This window comes from Anarhichas minor, unplaced genomic scaffold, assembly GCF_050575085.1.
Source record: "Anarhichas minor isolate MPS153535 unplaced genomic scaffold, ASM5057508v1 ptg000010l, whole genome shotgun sequence".
NCBI classification, from domain to species: domain Eukaryota; kingdom Metazoa; phylum Chordata; class Actinopteri; order Perciformes; family Anarhichadidae; genus Anarhichas; species Anarhichas minor.
Genome location: NW_027466456.1, coordinates 7,736,212 through 7,753,312, shown reverse-complemented (window position 1 = coordinate 7,753,312; position 17,101 = coordinate 7,736,212). Strand labels below are relative to the sequence as shown.

The 17,101-nt window shown below is 43.4% G+C and overlaps 1 protein-coding gene and 1 long non-coding RNA gene across 3 annotated transcripts in view; one reads left to right on the top strand and one right to left on the bottom strand.

The window, feature by feature from the left end:
- insrb (insulin receptor b) overlaps positions 1-1,398 on the bottom strand; it is a 73,055-nt gene extending 71,657 nt beyond the window's left edge. The window contains exons 1-2 of one of the 2 annotated variants that reach the window (XM_076087983.1): positions 546-1,398; positions 1-438 (exon numbers count right to left, since the gene is read on the bottom strand). In XM_076087983.1, coding sequence (XP_075944098.1) covers positions 1-94 — 94 coding nt within the window. In that variant the 5' untranslated portion in view covers positions 95-438; positions 546-1,398. The other variant, XM_076087982.1, reaches the window with a different exon arrangement.
- Positions 76-7,550, top strand: LOC142946576 (uncharacterized). The gene is made up of 4 exons (XR_012953091.1): positions 76-563; positions 1,895-1,918; positions 4,488-4,528; positions 4,768-7,550. It is a non-coding gene; the product is annotated as an uncharacterized LOC142946576 (long non-coding RNA).
- Positions 7,551-17,101: the final 9,551 nt, after the last annotated feature.

The window sequence follows — 17,101 nt, the reverse complement described above, 5'->3', positions numbered from 1 at the left end:
TTTCTCCGTTTATTAGTCCACATTGGCATATAATGCAGGTGCCGATGATTAAAAACACAATTTGTGCTCGCAGCTTTAACGTCCACCGTCTCATTTTGACTTGAAGATAAGTTGAGCTCAACTCAACTCTTCAAGCTTCTCAACAAAAATAAAAGAGTCTATTTCAACAGGCGTTGGGATATCAACAGTACTGAACAAAGTCCTACAAATGAAGGTCCAATACAGCCCGCTGACTCAACGTTGCCCCCCGTAAGCCGGGGGGAGTTGTGCATTTATGAGTATCTTCCCAGCCAAGTTTGTGATGTCGGCTGTGTGAGCCCTGGAGGAAAACGCAGACCACTAAATAACGTGATCTTGGTTTCTGGCAACTCATGTGCGAGTAAATATCTTCATTTTCCATCAGTGAAGGCGACAGTCTCCACGTCCATGTGTCTAACGCTGGAGAGGAATTACAATTATTATTTACGCAAGGGGGGCGGGGGGGGGGGTCCTCCGATGGAGGGCCAATGGCCCCGTGCGCACTGCTCCAATGAGGGAAGACCCACCTTAAAAAACAACAATCGGTAAGAAATGTGTTCAAAACAGCCTCCGCTTGGGTTCCTCCCGCAGAAAATGAGCTGAAGTTATAGATCTCGCCAAAGAACGGGAGTCGACAGGGTTTGCGCTCTCTCTGTTTTATAGTCCACAGGTCCTCTTTTATATTACCCCCCCTCCCTGTTTGAGTGTATCGTCTCAGAAAGCGGAACCTTTTTTAAGACAGATGGGAGCACATCCCAGGAAACTCCTACGTGCAGGAGCAGCGTGCAGCGGTACAGCTTTTCCCCGCTACGACCTTCCTCTGAACTCCCTCACCTCCGCTGACCACCTCGCGCCGCAAGCACCCATAAAAAAACGAACAAAAACGGGAGAAAGAAAACAAAGAAAACTTGGGAGTGAAACGTGACTTCTTTCTCGTCTGCTGCGTAAAGAGGGGAGAGAAAGAATAACGTCTCCGTTTAACCTGCACGTTGCTGTGAAGTGAGGAAACTCTCCACCACGCCGCCCGATGCTTTTTCTCAGATTAACGTTAGCTGATGGGGGGGGGGGGACAAGCTAACGTTAGCTAGCTAATCCAAAACAAACGAGGTTTCGGTGACGGCGATAGAGTTAAAAAAATAAAATAAAAAAACACACACACGCGCGCGTTGACAAAGTCCGTATCACGTCCCCGATAGTGAAACAAACGATGAGGTAAACAAACGTAAAAATATTTTTTTTTAAAAAGACGAGCCCAAGTGTTAAAAACTTGGATTCCCGTTCCGTTTAGCGGTTGCTCTCCCTCAGGTTCCCCCTCTTTCCGTCTCTCTCTTTCTGCGAGTCTCTCCACCAGTAAACAAGTCCTGCCAGTCACCTCAGCTGGGCCACACGTGGTCCGCTGGAAAACACGGAGCGGAGTAGCCCGGCACCCAACCAACCAACCAATCAACCAGGGTCCGGATCGGGACTGTCTGAGCCGCCGCGTTAGCGTCAAAACACCGGCACTCTTTGTCGGAGGAGAGCGCGGGGGGGGGGTGCACATCAACGTCCTCGTTAAAAACGGGAATAGAGTAAATGAAGATATATTTTAAAAATATGTCGAGCAGAGGATCCGCTTTCTTATATCATGTATGTGTGTTTAAATGGGAAAATTCACCTGCTAAATTGCCTAGTTAATACTGTACAGTGGATTGTTAGATAAAGGGAAGTTTGGAGCCTGTTCTTTAGTACAGATTGTGGATAAAATAACAGAAACACAAGAGTCCTGCAGTAATGACCATTTTAAGGCATATTAGGATTATGATTAAGCTCCTGATCATTTTTCTCAATTAATTGTTTTGTCTGCAAAATGTCACAAAATTCCCTGCATGTTTTTCAGACGACCAACAGTCCAGAACCCAAGGTGAGTTTACCATCATGCAGTAGGACAAAGAGAAGCAGATAATCCTCACGTTTGAGAAATTCAAGATTGATCATAGCTTGAAAAATGGCTGAGACGATTAATCGATTATCAAAACAGTTGCAGTTTAATTTCCTTAATTGATCGAGTAATCTTCTCAGCTCTAACCAGTTTGAATACTGGTTCGTCTGTTTGGCCTTTGTCACTTGTTTTTTTATTATCGTCTGATATAAGTGTCTATACCAATATAGTTGACATATATAAACAGATATCATTTTTTATACAAGTATTTTCAGATGGCAGCATAGAGGCAGAGAGATTTGTGGCCAAAACACCATGTCTCTGTGTCGTGGAGCAGTGTAAACGTTGCACACTGCCTTGGCCCTGCAGCCATGAAGTCAAATACCTGCCCGCAGTAACGAAAGCACACACAGTTCCCTCAGATTTGCATATTATCCTTAGAATGAAACCTGTCCTGATGATGTAACTTAACGATTCAGACACACAACACCTGGGAGTTTTTCCTCCTAGCACCTTCAGGGTGGCTGAATCGACTCTCACTTTAACATGGGACTGATAGAAGATACTAGAATAGAATATAGTAGAACATGTGCCTCTTGTTTATCACGGTAAGGTGCAGTTCGTGTGCCTGGATGGGTACGTACTCTACTCTGCTAAGAGCTTGTTGAGCAGGCTTGTTAATCTGAGGAATGTTGTTACCCAGTGAACAGAGTAAATGAGGTCTTAGTGAGATTATATGTCACAGGTCTGAAGGACTAAGGGTCGTGGAATCTAGTCAAAACAGATCTCTTTGTGGCAGTCACGCTGTCTGACGCCAACTGGAGGCACACACGTGCAGTCTCTTCTCATATCCTCTTCACACACTTCGTCCCACTTCCTCTTAGGTGCTGAGCATTACATCACTTTCTTTCCTTTTTGTCAGTGGGAGTAGAGGAAGTCAAGTGAATGGCTTCTCATCCCACGAACCTAACTGGAGTGCTGTTTTGAGTCTACACATGCAGCACTTGTGCAGCACACAGCCGTTGTACTACGACTTAATTTCAGTAGGTGGCACTAAAAATAACTCCAGCCAATTCACTTACTCCAAATGTCAAACCGGGACAAAGGGATACAACGTTGTGAATAAATAGGATTCAATTCAACAAGAGAGGAGAGTGTAGGGAGATTCAGCCGATGTCAAGTAAACATAATGTGAATCTGTTAGCATTTATACAGTTCTCTGAGGTTGTAGAGATTCATTGCTTCCTGCAAATGAATAATTATAATTTGAGCATGTGTGTCTTGAACATCTTTATTTCACTGGTTCTGTAACCCACAAAGGCAGTATTCTCCACTGGCAACATGGATATTGCAAAGCCCCAGTGCCGGTTATGAACATGTTGACACACCTCTTTTTATCACGAGCTCTGGGGCAGGGTCGGGGCGTGTCCACCTGGTTACTGGAAGTTGATTCAGACCGGAGGATATGAAGATATGTGAATGACACAATGATGGGTGACAGTTGACAAAAAAAGCTGCATGCAGGGTCAGCACTCATTGTGTCAGCGAAAGCTGTTGCTGCTCGAGCTGTTGCTCAAGCTCCTCAATGTCCCAACGTACATCTTGTCTTCTGGGAAAACAACACATATCCAAGGTCTGTTCTGTTCCTTCAGGTCCAGCAAGGTATTGAACATATATAACTAAGAATCAAGTCAAAGTAGTAATTAATATACAATTCATAAAGCAGGGAGGAAGTCTGTTTATAAATTAGAGACATGAAAAACATGAATAGATGAAATGCAGATGCTTCCATACAAGGAACAAGGGGCCATCGATTGATTTGATTAGGGACGCACTGATCCACTTTTTCTTCCCTGTTACTTATTCCAATACCTCGACTCAACAGAGTGTCTCTTTCCTTTTGTTGGCATGGAAGGCTCAGTAATTAGCTGCCCGGGGAGCCAGGAAGCAGGAATCTCCGTTCATCCTGTGTGTGTGTGTGTGTGTCTGTGTGTGTGTCTGTGTATGCGTGAGGGCATCTGTGTGTGTTTATGAGTGTGAGATGTCCACCAAGGAGAGGGTCATGAGCTTAAACAGACAAAACGTTCCTGGATTATCCTCTTCAAACGGCTCCCTGTGTTAGTGATTTACATTTTAAGCACTTGCTGTTCCTGCACTTCAGTCCCGGTAGCCTGCAGCTGAGAGACAAACAGACAAACAACGGCTCCTCTCTCACTGTTCCGATTCCCTTGTTGTCTCTCAATCGCACAATGCAGTCGCATGTACTGTAGGTTGTCGTTAAAGCAAGAGGGTCCACACTTGTTGCTCTCATGTGGAGGAACTTCACATCGCTCCTTCTGCAGACGTGACATCGGGAAAAGGGAGAACACAGAAACACCCACAACAGAATTTGCTGCATACGCATTAACTATGGCAAAAGGAATGTATTTATGTACATCTGCTGAAATACCTGCTCCAAATCAATGAATTCCCTCTTTAACTGTCATAAGTAGAATGAGTTTCAGATGTACTTTACATGCAAAACACCGTATTAATACTCTTACTGTCGTAGGTCTGTGATGTGGAACGGGATCGGCTCTTCTTCCTGTACAGGTGCAGTGGGCGTATGACAGACGTTGACATTTTGTGGCTCTTTTTTTTTTTTTTTTAACGTTAGCTAATCTGAGCTGTTGTATGATAAAGAGTGTACCCGCAAAAGCATGTTGTTAGCTTACCTTATGTACATATAGTATATTTATGCTATGTATGTATTTGTTTCCCATGTATATCGAGCATCTTGGACAACAACATTTCCTTTAGGAGGAATAACTCTTATCCTGTCTTTGTTCCAGGTTGTGAATGGGATGGGGTGAAGCTGGATGGACTTAACTGGTGATCCAGGCGATTCAGGTAAAGCGAAGGAGCAGCACACCTGCTGACTCTGTGTGGAACCGCTTATCTGAAATAGGAACAGCGAGGAAGATGAAGGAAACTGCTGACTATAACTAGATGTCAGACTAAGCCATTGATGAGGAAGACTAAAGCTGTTGGAAAGAACACCGTGGCCGGCTCAACGCTATGATTATGTGCCCTATGATGCGTTCAGTGATCCGATAAATCTCTCACACGGACCGCACAACTCATGTTGATAATCCATGTTGATAACGGCTGCCTTTCAGGTCGTCGGATTGATCCACGGAGTTCCAGTCTGTCCCTGTTAGTCTGTCTCGGTTTGATCAGTCACCTCTGCCATTAATGAAAAATGAAACCAATGGTACATTGTGCCATCTATAAAGCAGCTTGATATGCATTACGGGTGGGGGGGGGTTCTGAATCACAGAGTACACACTGTGTGTCAATCAGCCTTTTCAGAGTCTCTTCTTGTACACAGTTTGCTGCTCCCTCAGCATCTCAGCAGCAGATTCAGACACAAGTCATGCGAGCACATGTAAGATATTTAAAGCCCTCTATCTGCTTTTCCCCATTCTCCTTCCTCATGTATGCTCCTCAGGGCTTAAGTTTCATTGATTTATTACCATAGGAAGAGCTAATGCATTCTGCAGAAACCCAGCATAAAACTCACACATACATGTAATCCAGGAGTTATATTATTCTTATAGGGGGAGATTAAGAAAAACTCTCCTGGAAAGCCTCTCATTTGATAAGATGATTTGCTGTAAAAACACTATCAATTCACAATTGACTCACTTTTATAAAGACCATCAATTTTTGTGGTGGAGTTTATTGAATTAGTCAATTGACAAAAAAATGGATTTTAATTTAATTGAATATACTTTATAACGGTGAACATATACGGTCTTTCAATAAGCAACATCCAAATCCATCAATACTCAATCAATCACAACTACCTCTCTGCCGACATCAATGCTCACAACTAAACCACTATGTTCATCCTCGTCACAACGCCGTCCAATCAAGAACGTGAATACCAAGAAAAGAAAGAAAACCAATAACCATATCACCATTTGCATACTTTACATTCTGCTTCCTCCTTTCTGTACCTCACCAAAAGTACTTGTTTGTACATCTTTTTAAACTGTCTCATATTTTTTTTTTACATTGTTAAATTTATCCATTCTACAAAATCACCCCACAACCACCAAACCATTTTATAACTGATTGTTTAGGTCATTTCTCTGGTAATATTCACTGGTAAACTGAATGTGTTTGGGTTTTGGACTGTTAGTACAACAAAACAATCAAAAATGAAAAAAGGCGGTTATGTAACTCTCTGTGGCTGACTGTTGTGAAATTAAGTAGTTACGGTAAACGGGGAAAAGGCCACCATTTTAACACATAACCGTTTTTCTGGCATCTACTTCCTTTGGTTCTATATGTCACGCACACCAAAGTGTCTCTATAGCAGTTTATTTTCCAAGGAAAAGGTTTGACTTACTCTTTCAAACAGCTCTATCTGTGTCACAGTGTCCTGAACTAGAGGACCCTTCAGTAAACCCGACCACCGACCCCCCGTTACTCCCCGCTCCATCATGTGTGTTGTGTGTCTGTTTGAGTTCACCCCTGGTCTTTGTGTGAGACACTTAACCCTGGGTCACACACACACATCCCAGAGAGCCTTGTTTTCCCACACATGGACAACAACACACTTATCTATAAACAGATTAGACCGTCAAGGTCACTTCTGCTGCCCACTCCTCTCTCTCCGTGCACAAACTCTCATCACCTGCTCTTTTTCTTCACAATCTGAATCCAACTTCTCCATTTTTTGACTTTCTTCTTTTTCTCCCGTTTTCTTTTTCCCGACCTCTGTGTCGTCTCCTCATTTTCTCTCCCTCCTCCTCGCTATTATTTCAGCTTTTTGTGTCCTCCTTTGCTCCCTCTATTTGTTCTTTTTCTCACACTGATGGGCGGTTGAGGGGGCCATGAGGCCATGTGCAGGGCTAAAGGATTAGCTTTATCATTGATAAGGACCTGGGGTGGCGCGTTGCATGGCGAGCTTGAACCTGAATGCCCTTCCTGAGAGGATGTGTCAGTGACTGCTTTATCCACATATAGCAACACATCCAGAGAGAGCGAGAGGCACAGTAAATACATAGGACAGTCAAAGGCAGGTCAATGTCACAGCCCCCCCCCCCTGAACAGCGAGGGCTCAGGGGGGAAAAGTGCATTGGCTTCAGGACGATAGTGTGTGCTGCACAACATCAAAGTATGGCTCTCACACTTCCCCTTACTGGGAGGAGGAAGATGTGGGGACACTGTGTTTTGTTGCTTCCTTTCACAAGTAAATGCGTACACGTGTGTGTACACATGCAGGGCAGCGAGCAGACGAACAGCTCAGCTCTTAGAAGCTTCTATTCCAGAAGTAAGAAAACCGGATTCAAAACCACATTGACATTTGTAACTATACGATAATTACTAAAATCTCGTTTCTCAACAGTATAGCTTTATATGTTTAGATTAGGAGGGTAGTTAAAAAAACAACAATCTAATATTGTTGTTTATTCAATGATAATGTTTTCTAGCGGGCTTTAATGAACATCAGACATTTGCGGGCTATATGTAAGCTCCACGGAAGAGGCAAGTTTATGAGTGAGTCGAGGGGTCACGGCTCAGACGTGCCTGGAATAAAAGCAGATCGTTTTCTTTTGTAAAAGTTGTGCTCGTAGTTTTTTATGGGGGCTGTAGTTTTTCCTGTGCTTATATAGTAAACCACTAATACTTTTTATATTTCTTATATAAACATATACAGTATATACTTCTTATAGCAGCTGCTGTGGCCAATTTGTCTTAGAATATTGAAAGTAAACTCTCAATACACAATACACATAAATTGCATTGAATTACAGAAGCAAGAGGAACACAGACTGGTTCAAACATGTCGACATGACTTTGGCTTCGCCGTGTTATATTTTTTCACTTGCTTTAATAAAATATAACTTTAGGACTCTAATAATTGACCAAATCAGGATTTCTTTTGCAACGTGGTAGTTTAATCTTCTGGCCACTATTCTTTCTTTTAATAATATTAGTGAATTCATCCGTCTGTATTAATGATCTTATTTTAACGAGTAGATTAATGATGTTATTTGCTGTAGATGCAGTCATTCTGTACAATGTGTAATTTATAGTTTTTTGATTGTCGACCTCCGTTCTTTAACTGCATGTGAAAACACGCAGTGTTTGACTTGTGAGTGCAGATCAGAGCAGGGATAAAAATTCCCAGGATTCCAGTGACACAGGGACCCGACAATGACCCTCTGTGTCCTCCATGAATGGATATACCCACTGCTCTAAGGATTTCAATATTCATCAATCCATGAGTGATAAGAGCAAGAAATTGTTGAAAATGTGTAGATTCAACTTAAAACATGCAATTGAAATGTATTTGCTCTTAACAGCAACAACCTATAAGTAGTGTATAGCAGAGATGTATCATAAAGGGGGAAAAGTAAATAGAAAATTGAGTTTGCCTTACAAAAATAAACCTGAGAGGCCGATGCAGAATGTATTTTCTCACTGGCGCACAGATCGACTGAGACCAAATGAGTGAAAGGTGAAACACCTAATTACTTCCTGAGAGCGAGGCATGGTTGCGGAATAAATGCAGCAGCATTGTATAAGTGTTTACAGAGGAAACACACTCAGCCGCGCACCACCCATCCTGGACGTTAAAGACACCACATCCAAGGTGAGAACTACTTCTTCTGAGAGGATCAAAGACAGACTGCAGCGTTCATGACACCATCAGTTAGAGAGGAGCAAGAGACTAACTGCTGCTCTTTAGACAGTAACCTGGCTCGACGTCTGCAAAGCGATGCACCTCCCCCCCCCTCGTCAACCGTCTCTTCCCGGGACTAAATTAGTAGCAACATCGCTGCCAAACAAACTGTCTGAATCCTTGATTAGTTTCCTCTTCCGTCTGCCTTTTGCTATTGTTATTGACCCCTTTGGAGCCAAGCCAAAGCACTGTCCCTGAGTTCTTGTCAGTTGTTTGACAGAGAGGTTAGAGTGTGTGTTTGTGTGTGGCCTGTTCTTTTCCGTCCCGGAGGAGCAGACGCGGGGAAGCCATCAAGGCTTTAACTATTCGTTCTTCCCAAGTCCTATTTCCAGCCACAGCCGAGGGGCATGCTACTTCAACATCCTGAGACTCAGGCCTGACTGACCACAGCGCTGCTCTCTGACCCCCGGAGGGGCCAGCGCTCTGCACACTGTGAATGGGAGGAACCAGGGGGGGCCGTGTTGTGTCTTGAAACTTCCCAGAACGACAATAATAAAAACAGTGTTTGTTTATGTTCTCACAAGGAGAGGGATGGGGAAGTGGGGGATTAGGGTGGGTGTAAAAGTTCAGCGAGAGGTCTGGGAGTCCAAAAAACCAACTGTCGCTTTAGACTTACGCAAGCTGGAATTATTGTAATGTAGTGACATGTACTTGACAGAGTGCAAGCGTTTGTGTGTGTGTGTGTGTGTGTGTGTGATGATTGCATGCCTGAAAGAGGCCGGCTGTGTGAGAGTACAGTGTGTCTGGTCACTATAAATAACCCTCAGTTTGAAAACATGTGAAAAAAATAGCCCAAATTAGGACATCATTTTTAGAGTGTGTGCGAAAATAACCAATTCCATCAAGAATGCAGGCTGAGATTAGACAAGTGATGATCGGGAACATGATGTAACTGTATCAGTAGGACACGTCCCTGCATTTGTTTAATAAAGACTCAGTTTAAGTAGAGTTTAGGTGGCAAAAAGTTCCAGGGACACTTTTCTGTAACTGCTCTTTTCCTGTGACAGATTCATTGTCACAAAACAAATAAGTTTGGTTTCTTTTATGTATTTATTTTTTCAGTCAAAATATTCTAAATACTGGGGGACATAGTTTTAAAATGTCATGCAACTTAATTGCCTGTCAATGATTGAGTGTCAGTGGAAGAAAACCCAAACTGTCACACTTTTGCTTTGAGACTGTTGACTGTCGTCACATGTAATCCAAGACTCACCAAAAAAAACAAGTCTGTCGTGATGTAGAAGCTACCGGAACGCAGGTAAACACAGAGTCGAGTGAGTTCCACAACAAACAAACAAACACAGCACCTTCTTTTTCCAACTTGCTAACGCTTTGTCAGACCCCTTGGAGTCACTTTCTTACGCACTGGGCAGCCCACGGTCGCAGTAAAGTTAACACTTGGTTAATGTTGAGAATTCAAACACTTGCTTAGGTTTAGGCAACAAAACTACTTTGTCAGGTTTAGGAAAAAACGTCATGTTTGGGCTTGAAATAAGTAAGTAAACTAAGTAAAACGTAAACAACGTAACGGTACAGGACATGTCACAAAGATCACTAACGTAACTTCAAATTGACTCAACAACACTTTGGGAAACAAACGCTGGTCTCCTGGTCGAAAGTCCTGTGTTTATTTGAACCACCCGCCTCCATCCCGTCTCTACCGTCTTTATACGACCTTGAGGGACGCAGATGGGTCTCTACATTGTAGTTACTTGAAAGCCCGGTGCGTCCCTAAAGGGGGCCTTGTGCATCGGTGTCAAACGCCGAGGGCCGTGACAAAGTGTCCGTATTTGACGCCCCCGGGAATGAGCATGAGCTGACAAACAAGATTAAGAGTCTACAGCCTTGCTAGCAGCTCATTGAGGCAGTAACATCAGCGTTTAACAGGAAGTATGGTTACCATGTTCACCAGCTTAGTTTAGTGTGTTAGCGTTTGCAATTCAGCACTAAACACAAAGAACAGCTGAGGTTGATGGGAAGGTCAATAGCTTTGCAGGTGTTTGTTCATAAACCAAAGTATTGGACCGGCCCACTGACATCTTAGATTTGTAGATGTAACAGAGTTGAAGCTATTTGGCCACAATGACAGGAGGTATGTTTGGAGGAGGAAGCGTGAGGCGTTGCAACTAAATCTCAGACGTTATTGAATGGCTTGGGGACGTCTAAATCAAGCTAAAATCAAGCTTTTGGAAAAGTCCTGACCTCAACCCCACTGAAAATAAGTGGACTGCCCTAAGAAGTTGAGTCCATGCAAGAAAACCAACACATTTGGTCAACAGCAGAATTTTGCCAGAAGCTTGTTGATGGTAAAAGGTGTTTAAGGACATGCCATCAAATACTAGCCGTGATTTTATGATACTTGTAATCTATAATTATAATCCCAATACTGTCATCCCAATACACACATTATACGGCTGATAAGGATTGTTGCAGTCTTTGAACAATCCTGAAGAGTATGATCAGCAGCTCTGCCAGCGTTCTTCCATGCCCTATCAGCGGCCCGGTGCTCAGACAACAGGAGGGTCCGGCTTTAACTTGTCAGCATCAATCAGTGAACTGATGTTGAACATTGCATGCCGCAGAATAAAAAGCCAAGGAAAATATAGAAGATGTTCTCTCTTTCCCTTAGCAACAGCGCATTTAGTGCTTAAATCATCCCACTGACTTGCAGCAGCCATGGAGAGGGTTTAGCCAAAAGATCTCCGAGCTGCGAAATAAAAACCCCTCCAACGCCGAGCTTAAGCATTACAACTGCAGGTCAAGGTTTCTCACAACCTTCTCCCTGGCGCTGTGATGTTTTATTCAGCGGGAGCTATTCTCTTGTCGTTGCTCGTGCTGCAGTGTGAGATGCATCGAGGCAGAGATGGGGGAAGACAGGGGAGAGGGGGAAGAAGGATTGGGAAAGGGGAACGGGTAAAACTGGGAAAGAAGCTGAGCGATACAGGTAAATAACAGGCGAGAGAGAATACAATATGCAGTGTTCACACCAGGCTGTGATTGATTTTGGTATCGGGACTCAAATAATCGGATTGGTGCATACCTATAATGCTGTCTCCAGAAGCAACCAGCAAGTCAAACACCTTTACCCTGCAGGAGGAGTAAGGCCGTTCATTCATTCATGAATGGTTTTGTGTTGAACTTAAACACAGTGCTGCGAGCACAATGTTGAGCCTGCTACACAAATTCCATCCTCTTCATATTCCCACCAAACTAATTTTGTCTCACTGGTTTCCAGCAGCCTACGAGCTCTTTTTGCAAGACCTTTTCTATCGCTGAAGATGCTCACCATTGTATGCATCCCCTTCCCCAGTCTCCCCCGCTGAGACATCCAGTCATTTAACAAGGCTGAAGGAACAGAGAGAGAAAATAATCAATAGTTATGTACAAAGAGCTGGAGTTTGCCTGACAGCCAAACAAGCAGCATCACCATTGATCTGGATTGGTTGGAATATGATGGATTTGAGAGGAGAGCTCCGTCTACTCCATTTTTACCCGTGTGGAGGCAGGATTAGTGCACTCACGAAACGGGTCTGTAAATATGATCGAACACAAAATATGTTACATTTACAAAATAAAATGATTTGCAACAGAGTAAGAATCTCTTGAAATCATACTATTCTGTTTTGGGCTGCATTTTCTCAGAGGCTACACTGACAACACAACATGTTGCAGGAAACCTTGGAGACAATTCTTTTGCCAAAATGTGGCACTTTTGTATTTGTAATTAATGAAGATCCATCTGGTTGGCCTTGACATACTAACTGAGAGGACAAAACATGAGATGAATGATGTTGAAACTACCCTTGAAAGAAACCTTGGTCTCAAACATCCTAACTAATAACAGCTCCACCAAGGATTTAGGCCTTTTATCAACACACACACACACACACACACACACACACACACACACACACACACACACACACACACACACATACACACACACAGAAATTTGATTATGTCCATATTGAACTGAAAAGCAGGTTCATTTGTTTTGGGTACATTTTGCGGTTTCAGTATTTGTTCCATTTGCATAAAAAACATGCAGGTTTAGTGGGAAACCAGAGAGAAACCTGGCACATGAAAGCAAATACAAAAATATTTTAGACACACACACACACACATACACTCACACACATTCATAAACCCCTAATCTGTTACCCTGACGAGCCTCCCTTGTTCCAGGAGGGGCCTTGCACCTGCTGTGGCAGCTTGGGGCCTCCTGGGGGAGAACGTTGAGGAGGCCCAGGAGAGGTGCGCCTGGTTCCAACCTAACACTTTTGTTGAACAGCACATTATTCCTATAGGATGAACCCCGACCCACCCCTCATCCCCCAGGACACATCCCAGTCTTGGCTCCGGCATCAGGCGGAGCCCAAAGACTCAACTGCTCCCACTTCATGTTGTCTCCAGCACCTTTACGTCCTTGACCGTTTTTACCCTCAAGGCCTCCTCCCCGTCTGAGCAGCGATTCCCAGCCCACGACTCAGAGAAACACAAGCGCTGTATCCAAGTCAGCTGCGACTTATTTCCTCGTGTCCCAATTCTAGTTTTAAACACCAGAAATAGTTGGACATTTTTAGGAGAAAAAAAATGACTTGCTTGCAAAATATTTAATTTTGTATAATATAAAGCAGAGAATAGCAGCAAATCCTAACATATGAGAAGCTGGAGCCACGAACTGTGTGGCAATATTGCTTGATAACTAAACTGTTCGTCGACCATTGTTGTGTAAAAGTGTAAAATAGAGATTATGTGCCGGACTATTTCTTGGCCTGGAGCAGAAACTTGCTGCAGTCTCTGCTGTTTGCAAAAACTATGAAATGTTAAATTGACATTTTTACACATTAGTTTCCCTTTGTCTCCGGTCTTCATGCTAAGCTAAATACACTTACTCCAGTTGCAGGTCGCAAACTCATGGCAAGAGAGCATATAAGCATTTTTCCTAAAATGTAACTATTCCTTTATGGTCAATTAAGAGGCGGACAAGCTTTTCTTCTCAGTATCAAGCCACAAAGACTCCTGTAGTACCAGCAACAGCCGCGCTCACCAGTCCTGCCCGCTGGGAGATCCTGAATCCCGGAAAGGTGAATAAGCAAAGAACCAAGAAATTAAACCTCTCAGCAGCAGCGCTACCTGGGATCTACACATCAAAGAGCTGAGCAGAATCCAGCAGGGAGATTGTTTCTTTCACTGTGGACTCTTTCAGCGCCACGCAGCCTGACAAACAGGCTGGAAGGTTCAGTGCATTAACCCACATGTTGACACGAGGCTGTGAGTGATAGAGCAACAGAGCAATAGGGGGCTGCAGAGGATGACATACAGGTCTTTGGGGTGCAATAAACACACATGCATGCACAGACCAAAACACACATGCGTGTACAGACACACACACACACTGTTATGGCTGCTTGGTTTATCTGTGATCTGCTTCCTGGTGGATTTCCCCTGAAATCAAACGGGATCCTCAGCTGTCACAGATACAGTAAGAGGCGTCAAAGTGGTCCTTCAGCTACCTGAACGCTCCATGTCAGAGAGCTGCCACAACACTGCTGTAGGCCTACATGTGAGTGAGTGTGAGACAGCTTTGAGATGAGCCCTCACCAGACAGAGGAAGAGCCAGAAACACAACACGACCACACAGACAGACAGAGATACAGAAACAGTCTCACTCACCCACACACACACACACACACACACACAGGGAGGTGGGTCCTGGCGAGGGAAACAGTAACGGCAAAATATAAACAAAGTGAAACTTCCACAGCACCTGTGTAGACAAGAAAGATTAAGATCGACACTGGTGCAACTGTGATCAGAAGACACAAACTTCAGCGAATACAAGTTTTAATGTTTTAATATAAGTTTACCAATGCAGTAGTGCCATGTAAACTCTAATACCGCTCTGTGAATGAAGGTTAACTGCACCAGAGTTGGTTTGATTTACTGACAACTTTCAACACTTTTTCGGGGGATAGAACAGTAAAATTTGACTTATTTCCATCACTGTCTCTGGTGTTTTAACCCTACTAACCTTTATCTAGATGCACACACGATTTCCATGTCTGACCTTAAGAAATACTGGAAATTATGAACTAAAAACTGGAAAATTAAACCATAAAAGCAGTTTGTCAATAAAAGCAAATCAAGGAGTTTATTGACTTATGGAGATTTAACTGTTAATTGTATAAATTCTCAGCAATTCCAAACCGCTCCTATGTGACTCAGAGATCAGTTCTGTTTTCCATGAATCGGAGTATGTGTGCGCGAGATAGTGAGTCACAGTAGAAGCTTAATGAGTGCAGCCTTTTACGCTCCCATTAGGTCATTAACATTACAGCACATTCTAAACTTTGGCAAGGAGAAAAACAGAAAGAACGAAAAAAGAAAAGCCCTCTTTACCCCTGTGCTCCCTGAAGGAAGTACATGGAAAAAAAAGAGAATGAAAGGAAAATCTCCTTCATCTCTGTAGGCAACCCAAATCCTCAGTGTAGCTGCAGCCAAAAACTAAATTAAAAAGAGTGGAGTGTTGGTGTTTAACAGCCGCAGCGCTGCGCTGAGAGGGGATGGAAGTTCTCTCATGCGTAACAATTTCTCTGCTCTCTGCTGTTTGGAAGGATCAAACCAATTTAAAGCATACTCTCACACACTCACTCACACACACACACACACACACACACACACACACACACACACACACATACCAGCACAACAATTAGCGGTACAACATGATGATTTTCTTTGGGGGAGGGGGGGGGGGGGGGGGGTCCCAGGTTGAGAAAAATCCCTTTGTCCTGCTGTTTAACCGTTACACAAACATTGTTCTTATCTATGGCTTGCAACTCTATAAAGCAGTGGAAATGATTCCGTAACCATTAATAACCATGTGTAGGAAGATACATTGAGATATTTATTTACCCAAAGTTAATAAGTGTAGCAAATCCACACTGTTAAAATACCCTGCATTCATAATATAACTTAAGTACGGCACAATGTTCCCTGTCAGGGTATTATATAATATAGTTAAACTATTACTGATGAATTACTGTGTGGCTAGACACTTAAATCTACAACAATGCATGAAATGAATCATATGTTTGTATGCAGATTCTTGATTATCAAAGTCTAACGTAACTATTGGGAAACACTTAAGAAAAATACCGTTGTGTTGTTCTTTTTTTTACCGCTGGTTGCAACTTATAACCGCTTCATAAAGGCTCTCATTTCTCATTGGCTCTGAATTGATTCAGCTAAATTTAGTAAAGAGAGTCGAGCACTATTTTCAGGGTGTCTCTGTGGGAAAAGAGTGCAGGAAGGAACTCATTCAGGTTCCCGGGGTCAGAGGTTAAAAGTGCCATTAATGGACTCCACAGATCTAGAGGCATTTGCTGAATATAGTAACTCGTACTTAATACGTCCCAGACTCTGGAGTCTGTGTAGGAAACTGAGACGAAACAGTCCGTTTCAGCTAATGGGATCCTAGAACCACAATGAACATGAGAAACCACACTGCTGATGAAGTCATGTACTGTAGCTGCAGCCTCAGAGAGCCAATCACACAGCCAGAGAGCATTAGCAAAGGCCTGAGAATGGAGGCGCAAACAGCTGTGATTTAACTGAGGGATGATGATCCTGCGCAGTGACACAACCTCATTTGGTCTCCTGGTGGCCTGCATACCTCAGCTTCCAGCAGGCAAAATACCCCCCAGGGATCCTAAAATACACGGCAGGCCCGAGGAGGGGCAGCAGCCGGGGAGAGAGGAGAGAGGAGAGAGGAAGGGCCAGGGGCAGAGCTGCAAGCCTGGACATGCAAGTCAGCTCCACAGTCCTCAGACGACAGTCAGACTGACAACACAGCAGGAATGTTAGCCTCCTAGAAGCTTCTTCGGTGCGTCTGTTCGCAGGAAAAAACCAACAAAAAACCGCAGTTTCCAAGCAGTGATCCCCAAATGTCCACAGGCTACATCAAGTAGGAACAAAAGCCGACACATGCACAGATTAGCCAGAAGTCGCATTGAATCACGGTGTGATTTTCTGTGGCAAACTGCCTTGTTTCTTTTTTTGCCATACTTCATCAAACCCCTTCTAAATGAGTAGCGGGGTTAATTTAGGATCCATGGCTTGATCAGGCCACGAGGGTCACTGAGGCCATGTATCTGACATACATTCATATGTCCAGGATGTGACTGACACTCTCTGGCCACATGAAGTCACTGCAGCAGACATTTTCAACAACAGAGGGCGCAATTCGGTATTTTTTTTTTTTTATCAAGAGGAAAAGTCATACACAGCTCCCACTTTTACACACACACACACACAGTTATTATGGCAAAACAATTAAAGGAAGCGTTTATACTTTAGAGTCTTTATACTTTTGTGGAATTCATTTCTTTTGACCGTATGCACTATTAAAACACTGAATGACA